General features: G+C 41.8%; 1 protein-coding gene across 1 annotated transcript; it reads left to right on the top strand.

The window, feature by feature from the left end:
• The first annotated feature begins 2,000 nt into the window (after positions 1-2,000).
• Positions 2,001-7,640, top strand: LOC145795669 (uncharacterized). The gene is made up of 10 exons (XM_082880517.1): positions 2,001-2,012; positions 2,112-2,409; positions 2,507-2,536; positions 2,625-2,875; positions 2,956-3,162; positions 3,242-3,331; positions 3,427-3,513; positions 3,614-3,955; positions 4,053-4,136; positions 7,397-7,640. Exons 1-10 carry the CDS (start codon positions 2,001-2,003, stop codon positions 7,409-7,411), a joined length of 1,416 nt encoding a protein of 471 aa, XP_082736643.1. The 3' UTR covers positions 7,412-7,640.
• The last annotated feature ends 3,409 nt before the right edge of the window (positions 7,641-11,049 follow it).

The following is an 11,049-nucleotide window of genomic DNA, read 5'->3' as shown; positions in this document are numbered from 1 at the left end:
ATAGAGAAGAATGTTTGTGATAATGTGTTGTGGACAATATTAGGGGTTGCAGGAAAATCGAAGGATGGTGTTAATGCTCGGCGTGATTTACAAGAAATGAATATTAGAAAACCCCTACATTTGCAATTAAGAGGGTCGAATAAAGCTTATTTACCACCGGCACAATTCACGATGACCAACGATGAGAAAGATTTGTTCTTGAAAGTATTGAAGGAAGTTAGAGTTCTCGAAGGGTATTCATTCAATATATCGCGTCGTGTGCGCTTACATGATAGAAGTATTGGGGGTCTTAAGAGCCACGATAGTCATATTCTGATGCAACAACTAATTCCATTGGCCATTCGAAGATCGTTACCGAAGAATGTAATTGAACCTTTGATTGAATTGAGCAATTTCTTTAGACAATTGTGTTCCAAAGTCAATCGTGCGACAGATTTGCAATATATTCAAGATCGTATCGCCGTAACACTTTGTCATCTAGAGAAAATATTTCCTCCTACTTTTTTTGATATAATGGAGCACTTGCCTATACATCTAGTTCACGAAGCATTATTGGGTGGAGCGATTCAGTTTCGATGGATGTATCCAATTGAGAGATATCTTCTTACTTTGAAGCAATATGTGCGTAATAGAGCTCGTCCAGAAGGTTCAATTGCTAAAGGATATCTTATGGAAGAATGCATGAATTTTTGTGCACAATATCTCAATGATGTGGAAACTAAATCTAATCGACCCACGAGGAACTACAGTGGTGATGATAATCTAGGTCGTGCTGTTGGTGAAATCACAAGCTTTTATCTTGATAACATTTCTTGGGTACAAACTCATCGGTATGTCTTATTCAATACAGCCGCGGTTCAACCATTCATAAAGTAAGTTATGTCACTCATTCAATATTTTATTATGTTTCATTGAATTTTGAACCAAATTTTGTTTTTTGATAAAATTTCAATTTACACAGCAAACACCTTGAAGAACTTAAGGTCAAAATGCCTCGTGTTGACGATCATCAGCTTCGGTGTGAACATTTTGAAACTTTTCACATTTGGTTCAAGGAACATGTATGTATTTAAATGTACAGATTCTATTTACCTAAGTCGAACTATATTTTAAATTTTATAATTTTTATTATTTAAAATAGGTTCAAACGTTGCGAAGGACTAGTGATGTCACATTTTCTGAAGAGATTACTGTATTGGCAAATGGTCCTCATAACCTGGCAAGGAGGTTCAACGGGTATTTAATGAATGGGTTTCGGTATCGAGTAAAGGCCATGGATGACCGTCGAGCCACACAAAATTGTGGTGTAGCTTTTGAAGGCAGATACTATAAGTTATGCTAGTCGGAAAGACAAGAATCCTTGTGTGGGGTCTGTGTACTATTATGGACAATTGACAGATATTGTTGAGATTCGATATTCCAATGAGAAGAAGCATGTGTTGTTTAAGTGTGATTGGATTGACAACATTCACGGGAAGATACAAGATGTCTTCAATTTCACGTTAGTCAACTTCAATCATTTGTTGTATCGAGATGATAGAATTGCTAATGAACCTTTCATCTTGGCATCCCAAACAGAGCAAGTTTGGTATGTTGCAGACCCGTTACAACCAGACTAGCAAGTGGCGGTGAAGATGTCTCAAAGAGGTTTATTTGATATGAGTTCGATTGATCCACAAATTGAGCCATATATGAGCCAACAATTGGAAGAAAATATAATGCTTCGTGATGAAGAAGTTGGTTGGGTGAGGGAAGCCGCAGAAGGGGAAACAGTTGATGTTCAAATAGGTTGATATTTAATCAACATCAATAATTCACTTAAGGCCAAGGTTGTAGTTAATCATCAGTTTCTTAATTTACTTTGTCTTTGTAATTGTATTAGTTCAATTAATGTCATATTATAGTTGATGACAAACCATTATCTATGTTTCTAATTAATGTTATATTGCTTGCAGATTATTATGGGAAGGAAGAGGAAACCTGATCATCCCCGGCGCATGATGTCCAACGTGGTACGTAAGAGGACATCAGCGGCACCACCATCAGAGGAGGCATCACATCGACCACCATCAGAAGGGCCATTAGTACCACCATTAGAGGAGGCATCATAGCGAGCACCATTAGTGCCACCGCATCGACCACCATTAGTGGCACCACAGCAGCTATCATCTACTCAGCCACCATGCCTACCATTGCTGCGTCCACCATCAGTGGCACTACCATTAGAGGAGGCATCACAGCGAGCACCATCAGAGGGGCCATTAGTGCCACCGCATCGACCCCCATCAGTGGCACCACACCAGCTATCAGCTACTCAGCCTCTAGGCCTACCATCGGTGCGTCCACCATCAGTGGCACCGCAGCAGCTATCATCCCGACTAGAGTCATCGGCTTATGAGCCATCCGCAGGTATATAAATTTGCTTTGATTTGTATGAAAATTATTTAAATATATATTTATTTGTTCTCATTACATATAACTTGTTTATTTTCATTGTATTTTTCAGATCCTTCGACTTCTTCACAGCCTCACTCAGGTATAAGAAATTGATTTGTACTGACATTATTTAAATTTGCATTTGTTTATTATGATTGCATATTGTTTATTCTTATTGTATCTCACAGGTCATGTTAATTCTTCATCAACCTCGAGTAGGCGTGGTAGAGGATGTGCCAAGGGCATTAGGGAGTGGGGTACCGGTACCAAATTGGACATACAATTTGATGAAAATTACTGTCCAATAGGGGATAACGTGTCTAAGTTAGCTACTCAACTTGGCATTATTGTGCGAAATGGTAACATTGTTCCTCTTACTTTTCTTGACTGGAACACTGTGCCTGATGATATTCTTGATGCTATCTGGAAGGATGTGAAGGTAAAAGTATATTTTTCTCCAAAAATTTAAATTCCAAAATTGTGTTATTATTATTTAAACCTTGAAATTGTGTTTTATAGGACAATTTGAATATATGTCCAGAGGAGTACAAGCCAATCTGCATGAAAAACTGTAACAGCATATGGAAGGATCACAAGAATAAGATTAAGTGTAAGTATTTCAAGCCTAGAAGTGAAGATCCTAATCTGAAGGATGATGTTCCTTTGCACATTGTGCCAAGCCAGTGGGAAGAACTTGTGGAGTATTGGCGTACTTCCGATGCTGAGGTATACAAATAAGTTATATGTATGATATGTAAACATACAAATCATATTTATATACTTACATTTGTTGAACCTATTATAGAAAATTGCAACTAGGAAAGCTAAAAATCGGCGAGCTCACGGCATAGCTCATACCACAAGGCGTACTACTTTCGCTCAGATACGGCATGAGGTTTATATTTTACTGTTTTATTTTTGTATATAAATAAACATTGTATATTTACAAATTATTTGGATTCTAATTTTCATACTTCTAAAAAAATGTAGATGACCAATAAGGGGGAGTCTACTGATAAGATGAATGTTTGGCTTATGACACGTAGAGCAGATGACCCAGAGGTTATCCACACCTTGGTAGTTTCCAAAGACCTTTGATTGTATTTAAAGTTTATTTTTTATTTTTTGTGTTAACTATCTTAATTTGGCATATACTTGTATTTCTTATTCAATACAGGATGAGTTTAATGGCCAACTCTCTATGCTACCTGAGGATTGTCGGACTTTGGAGGCTAGGAATGCCATTTTCCATGAGTTGATAGGTCATGACAATCATGGATATTGTCGCACATACGGGAGAACTGTGCCTTGGAGAGCAGTGTATAAAGATGGTGCAGGGCCATCACAGTCAGCACCCCAGCCATCGACTATTGTTCAGATCACCTACCAGGTTCGTGCGGAGCTAAGGGATGAGTTGAGGGAGGAGATGAGAGCAGAGTTCTCTACACATTTACAGCAGCTGAGAGCTGAGATGATGGCCTTTGTGTCACAGGGGGCAAGTGTGGATCCTAACAGACAGGTTCGATATAAATTAAATTGTTTGATAGTTAAATTGTCACACAACATTATGTATAAAATTCGAATATGATTAACACATTATGCGTTGACTATCATAGGCTCCTGATGCATCGAGTGGCCACCGGGCATTTAGGGAATCTGCAGAAGACGAGAATCCATATACACCACCACCAGAAGATCAGGTATAAAATGTATATTTGCATTCTTTACATTCTAAGCTAATAGAGTTGTGAGAGAAGACGGGACTCAAATTGGGTTCCCGAATTAGGAGTTAGAGATGGATTTCACTCCAGGCAAACTATTTCTTAAAAAAAATTGAATTTGAGGTGTTAACGTCCCAAAATCACCAAAAGGGGTCGGTTTGGCACGGAACTTGACACACACGACCGCCTAGGCACAAGAGATTTGTGGGAGAAGACGGAACTCCAATCGGGTTCCTGGTGTGGGAGTTAAAGCCGTATTTTGATATAGGCAAACTAGTTCCTTAAGAAACTTAAATTCGAGGTGTTAACACCCCAAAATCACCAAATGGGGTCGGATTGGCACGAAACTTGGCACACACGACCGCCTAGGCACGAGAGACTTGTGGGAGAAGACGGGACTCCAATCGGTTTCCCGGTTTGGGAGTTAGAGCCATATTTCGGTTTAGGCAAACTAGTTCCTTAAAAAACTTAAATTCGAGGTGTTGACGCCCCAAAATCACCCAACGGGGTCGGATTGGCACGGAACTTGGCACACACGACCGCCTAGGCACGAGAGATTTGTGGGAGAAGACGGGACTCCAATCGGTTTCCCGGTTTGGGAGTTAGAGCCATATTTCGGTTTAGGCAAACTAGTTCCTTAAAAAACTTGAATTCGAGGTGTTGACGCCCCAAAATCACCCAACGGGGTCGGATTGGCACGAAACTTGGCACACACGACCGCCTAGGCACGAGAGACTTGTGGGAGAAGACGGGACTCCAATCGGTTTCCCGGTTTGGAAGTTAGAGCCATATTTCGGTTTAGGCAAACTAGTTCCTTAAAAAACTTGAATTCGAGGTGTTGACGCCCCAAAATCACCAAATGGGATCGGGTTGGCACGAAACTTGACACACACAACCGCCTAGGCACGAGAGATTTGTGGGAGAAGACGGGACTCCAATCGGTTTCCCGGTTTGGGAGTTAGAGCCATATTTCGGTTTAGGCAAACTAGTTCCTTAAGAAAGTTAAATTCGAGGTGCTGACACCCCAAAATCACCAAATGGGATCGGGTTGGCACGAAACTTGACACACACAACCGCCTAGGCACGAGAGATTTGTGGGAGAAGATGGGACTCCAATCGGTTTCCCGGTTTGGGAGTTAGAGCCATATTTCGGTTTAGGCAAACTAGTTCCTTAAGAAACTTAAATTCAAGGTGTTGACACCCCAAAATCATCAAATGGGGTTGGATTGGCACGAAACTTGGCACACACGACCGCCTAGGCACGAGAGACTTGTGGGAGAAGACGAGACTCCAATCGGTTTCCCGGTTTGGGAGTTACAGCCATATTTCGGTTTAGGCAAACTAGTTCCTTAAAAAACTTAAATTCGAGGTGTTGACGCCCCAAAATCACCCAACGGGGTCGGATTGGCACGAAACATGGCACACACGACTGCCTAGGCACGAGAGACTTGTGGGAGAAGACGGGACTCCAATCGGTTTCCCGGTTTGGGAGTTAGAGCCATATTTCGGTTTAGGCAAACTAGTTCCTTAAGAAACTTAAATTCGAGGTGTTGTCACCCCAAAATCACCAAATGGGGTTGGATTGGCACGAAACTTGGCACACACGACCGCCTAGGCACGAGAGACTTGTGGGAGAAGACGGGACTCCAATCGGTTTCCCGGTTTGGGCGTTAGAGCTATATTTCAGTTTAGGCAAACTAGTTCCTTAAGAAACTTAAATTCGAGGTGTTCACACCCCAAAATCACCAAATGGGGTCGGATTAGCACGAAACTTGGCACACACGACCGCCTAGGCACGAGAGACTTGTGGGAGAAGACGGGACTCCAATCGGTTTCCCAGTTTGGGCGTTAGAGCCATATTTCAGTTTAGGCAAACTAGTTCCTTAAGAAACTTAAATTCGAAGTGTTAACACCGCAAAATCACCAAATGTGGTTGGATTGGCACGAAACTTGGCACACACGACCACCTAGGCACAAGAGACTTGTGGGAGAAGACGGGACTCCAATCGGTTTCCCGGTTTGGGAGTTAGAGCCATATTTCGATTTAGGCAAACTAGTTCCTTAAGAAACTTAAATTCGAGGTGTTGACACCCCAAAATCACCAAATGGGGTCGGATTGGCACGAAACTTGGCACACACGACCGCCTAGGCACGAGAGACTTGTGGGAGAAGATGGGACTCGAATCGGTTTCTCGGTTTGAGAGTTAGAGCCATATTTCGGTTTAGGCAAACTAGTTCCTTAAAAAACTTGAATTCGAGGTGTTGACGCCCCAAAATCACCAAATGGGGTCGGATTGGCACGAAACTTGGCACACATGACCACCTAGGCACAAGAGACTTGTGGGAGAAGACGGGACTCCAATCGGTTTCCTGGTTTGGGCAGTAGAGCCATATTTCGGTTTAGGCAAACTAGTTCCTTAAGAAACTTAAATTCGAGGTGTTAACACCCCAAAATTACCAAATGGGGTTGGATTGGCACGAAACTTGGCACACACGACCGCCTAGGCACGAGAGACTTGTGGGAGAAGATGGGACTCCAATCGGTTTCCCGGTTTAGGAATTAGAGCCATATTTCGGTTTAGGCAAACTAGTTACTTAAGAAACTTAAATTCGAGGTGTTGACACCCCAAAATCACCAAATGGGGACGGATTGGCACGAAACTTGGCACACATGACCGCCTAGGCACGAGAGACTTGTGGGAGAAGACGGGACTCCAATCGGTTTCCCGGTTTGGGAGTTAGAGCCATATTTCGGTTTAGGCAAACTAGTTCCTTAAGAAACTTAAATTCGAGGTGTTCACACCCCAAAATCACCAAATGGGGTCGGATTGGCACGAAACTTGGGCACACACGACCGCCTAGGCACGAGAGACTTGTGGGAGAAGATGGGACTCTAATCGGTTTCCCGGTTTGGGAGTTAGAGCCGTATTTCGGTCTAGGCAAACTAGTTCCTTAAGAAACTTGAATTCGAGGTGTTGACGCTCCAAAATCACCAAAAGGGGTCGGTTTAGCATGAAACTTGGCACACATGATCGCCTAGGCACGAGAAACTTGTGGGAGAAGACGAGACTCGAATCGGGTTTCCGGTTTGGGAGTTAGGGTCGGATTTCTATCTAGCCAAAGTTATTTACTTAACTATCTTTGTAATTATATAGTAATTAATTTTTTATATTTTTTTGTAGTTAAAATATTAATACATAATTATATTGTCATTAATTATTTTCATTTTTTATTTTCAGATATTTCCTGAGTAGCAGTTTGCTTCTTGTGGAATGCAGCCTTGTGAAGATTGCGACAAACTTTTGTTTATGAAGAAAACTTTTATTTTTGATTTACGTATTTAGATTTGTGAACAACATTATGTATGTATTATGCAAAATTATGTGGTTGGATAATTTTGATGATGTGTTGTTATGAATGGAAGAGTACTTTAATTATGGATGAAATTTTATTTATATACAGGAATTTTTATATTATTATATAGTTATCGATTTTTTTTTAGCTATTTTTATTTAATACAGGTAATTTGCATATTTTTAATAATTTTATTGCTGCATTTTTTGTTAGAACCAGGTTTTTGCGACGGTAGCGTAGCCGTCGCCAATGATATTGGCAATATGAACAAAAGGCCTTTAGCGACGGTACTTTCACCGTCGCAAATAATATTTTTAGAGACGACACACTTCTCTATAGCGATCCCGGGTTTACCCTTGTTGTACAGTGATCCGGACTTGTGTCCGCGGATGTTAGTAGTTGTTTATTTTCTTGTTTGCATCCTCTTTACTTTGTATATTGAGTTATAGGATGTGTTGGGCAGGTTTGTTTCAGGTTGGTTGTGTTTGGGAGCCTAGTGTTGCTGCCCAGATTTTTGGACCTTCGCTCGAGCGAGGAGTTAGTCGCTCGAGCGAGAGTTGAGTTTGTGTCTGGTGGGTCGAGCCAGAGTGGCTTCGCTCGAGCGAGCGCTTGCACCTAGTTCTGGACTTGAGAGTTGCATTTCTTGGCTCGAGCGAGCTTTTCTTGGCTCGAGCGGTCTGGTTTGTTCTTCGCTCGAGCGAGAGGTCTGTCGCTCGAGCGTGCTTCTGGTTGCAGACCTGAGGGTTTGAGTTGTTGGCTCGAGCGAGCATTCTTTCGCTCGAGCGCACTTTTGAGTTTTTGGCTCGAGCGGGAGTTTTCTGTGTCTGGTCGCTCGAGCGACCAAGGCTTCGCTCGAGCGAGAGTGTTTTATATCAGCGGACAGTAGCGTTTTTGAACATCACTTTTTCACTCTCTTTTTTGATCAAACCCTAGATCCGAGACCCTCTCTCTCTCTAAACTTATATTCTCTCTAAGAATTGATCTCTCTAGAGTGTAAATCTAGCCTAGGGCCTTTGTTAAAAAGATAGAGGGCGTTGAGGGCTTTGATTTAATCTGAAAAAGTTTGGATTTGGAGCACGTTGATCTTCGAGTCTTCATCTCCTTTTTGGCTTAAACTTCGAGGTAGGGATATCCTACTCCTCTCTATGGGTTTTGTCTTTAAATTTTGGCATTTTGAGATGTTGGGGTTGGTTTGGTAATTTTGTGAAAGTTTGGGGGCTTTTGTGTAATTTTACAAAAGTTGGGGTTTTATTCATAATAAACCTGAATACATGTTTGGCATAGAGAAATGGAATAAATGTTAAGTCATTGATGAAAATGGGACCTAAGGGTTGAAATGGTAATTACGGGAATTGACCTAATTACATTGTTTAATTAATTGTGATAATTAATAGTGAGAAATGAGGAAATGAAATGTTGATTGAATATCCATTGTGCATTTATTTTCTGTTTAAAAATAACTGCTTTGGGCTATCGGTGGAGGATAGTCGTGATTGTTGTAGACAATGCATGATGATTAGGCAAACGGAAACTAATCAATGGAATGTGTCATAGAATTTGACGGTTGATAGAATACATTAATTATATGTATTGTGTGATTGTATATAGAACCAATGTGTTTGTATACGTTATGTGTAGAGGAGGAGATGGGGGATGTACTCCGCGGTTTAGGGGAAGATGGGGGATGTACCTCTAAACCGGATAGTGTTGGGAGAAGATAGGGGATGAACTCGTAGATATAACTCATATGCTTGTCTAGAGAAGTGAAGATAGAGCTTATATGCTTATCTTTGTGAAGTGTGGATATAGCTTATATGCTTATCTGTGGATATTGTTGTTATACATATCTGTTGAGAATGTGGGTAGTGCTTATATGCCTATCTGTTGAAAAGGGGAAAATGAAAAGTAATTTGGACTCATAAGTCGTATGACATAAATATGTGATTTATGTGAATGTATCGGTGTTGGCCATCTATCAATTGCTAATATTTTAGTCATTGTTCATGGTTGGTTTAGTATATTTCTACTGGGCTGTGGCTCACCCTATATGGGAATATCATTTCAGGCACAGGGAGCATGCCACCTCCAAGGACATAGCTTGGGAGGCTAGAGGCAGACATACTTTTGTCGTATTACTTTTGATGTATTACATGTAAATTCAAGCCAAGGGCTTAATATGTGTGAGTTAGTACTCTTTTTGTTGTAACCAAGTGTTAACTTGGAAAGCTGTAAGCCCGTAGGGCATTTTGCTTTTGTTGTTAACATGTAATACTTATGTAATGAAACTCTCATGAATGAAAGAATGTGGAACTTTTGTATATCAATGCATGTCTTATTTAATGGGTTTAACGTTATTATTTTGATGGCGTTATAACTTGGTATCAGAGCGTACCGGGTTCAAATACTTTGGGTACGTGGGAAGTGATTAGTATCACAATGGGTTTATCTCGCTCGATAGAGACTTTGATGTAGTATCATAGGCTATGTGCTTAATTGATAACATGTTTATGTGGCTATGTGGGTATGGGATTTAATTTCTAGGATGTTGATTGGATCCTTGGGTTTCTGTGAGTCTTGTTGGAAAAGCACTTGATCAATGCTGTTTCTAACCGGAACTCTAGTAATGCCTCGGGATTATCATTATCCAGAAATGAAATTCGTAAGTGCTTATGTGTTTATGTGCTTACGTGGAGTGAATTATAGTTGTCCATGCATTAGGACGTGAGTGTTTAGTTTCGGCGCATTTATGAATGTGCTAATGTTCTGTGTTACCTTTATTAGAATGTCAGGACGAGGAAGAGGTGCTAGGCGTGGTAGACCTGCGAGGCAGGAAGTACCGTTACAGGGTGAGATTCCGGTCTAATCCGGATGAGTTTGTCGGGGATCCGAAGGAGCCACTGAAGGCTGATGAGTGGCTAGAGCAAATGAGTAAGACGTTCGAGATGCTTGGCATCGAGGATGGAGCACTGAAAGTGACCTTGGCATCCTTCCAACTGAAGGGAGATGCGGGTCAATGGTGGAAGTACGAGAAGACTCGTGTTGGTGGTACTTGGGAGGCGTTTGTGAATGCTTTTCAAGAAAGGTTTTTGTCTGCAGCAGCTAGGGAGAAGCTGAGGGATCAGTTTGGCCGGCTTAATTAGCAGGGCTTGTCAGTGGCCGAGTTTGAGGCTACTTTTACCAGTCTGTCCAGGTTCGCACCTGAACTGGTGGCGTCTGAGGAACGCTGTTGCTATGAGTTTGAGCGGAAGTTAAGGCGGGGCCTCAAGTTGAGGGTTGGTGGGTCTTACATCCGGGAGTATAGACACCTAGTGGACGCTGCAGCTCATATGGAGCTCATGATGCAGGAGGAGGATGAGGGGCAGAGAGGCTCCAAGAGGAGCCAAGACGGTCAGGGTGATGGCAGGAGGCAGAGGGGTTTTAACCCTCAGCAGTCGCAGGGTGGTGTTGCTAGATCGACCTTTCCAGTGCCGAGTGCAGGCTCCGGGAGAGGTGATCAGGGGGATTTCACCTGTTACAAGTGTGGCCAGCTGGGTCACAA

Source organism: Camellia sinensis, chromosome 7 (assembly GCF_055761805.1).
Source record: "Camellia sinensis isolate YWXY chromosome 7, ASM5576180v1, whole genome shotgun sequence".
Classification (NCBI taxonomy): domain Eukaryota; kingdom Viridiplantae; phylum Streptophyta; class Magnoliopsida; order Ericales; family Theaceae; genus Camellia; species Camellia sinensis.
This window is presented reverse-complemented; position numbering and strand designations above follow the sequence as displayed.

What these genes read in the sequence shown, in the direction of transcription:
- LOC145795669 (XM_082880517.1), top strand. An exon ending in CTATCTGGAAGGATGTGAAG is followed by an intron (nt 2,876 to 2,955) that starts GTAAAAGTATAT and finishes TGTGTTTTATAG; the next exon opens with GACAATTTGAATATATGTCC. An exon ending in TCGCTCAGATACGGCATGAG is followed by an intron (nt 3,332 to 3,426) that starts GTTTATATTTTA and finishes AAAAAAATGTAG; the next exon opens with ATGACCAATAAGGGGGAGTC.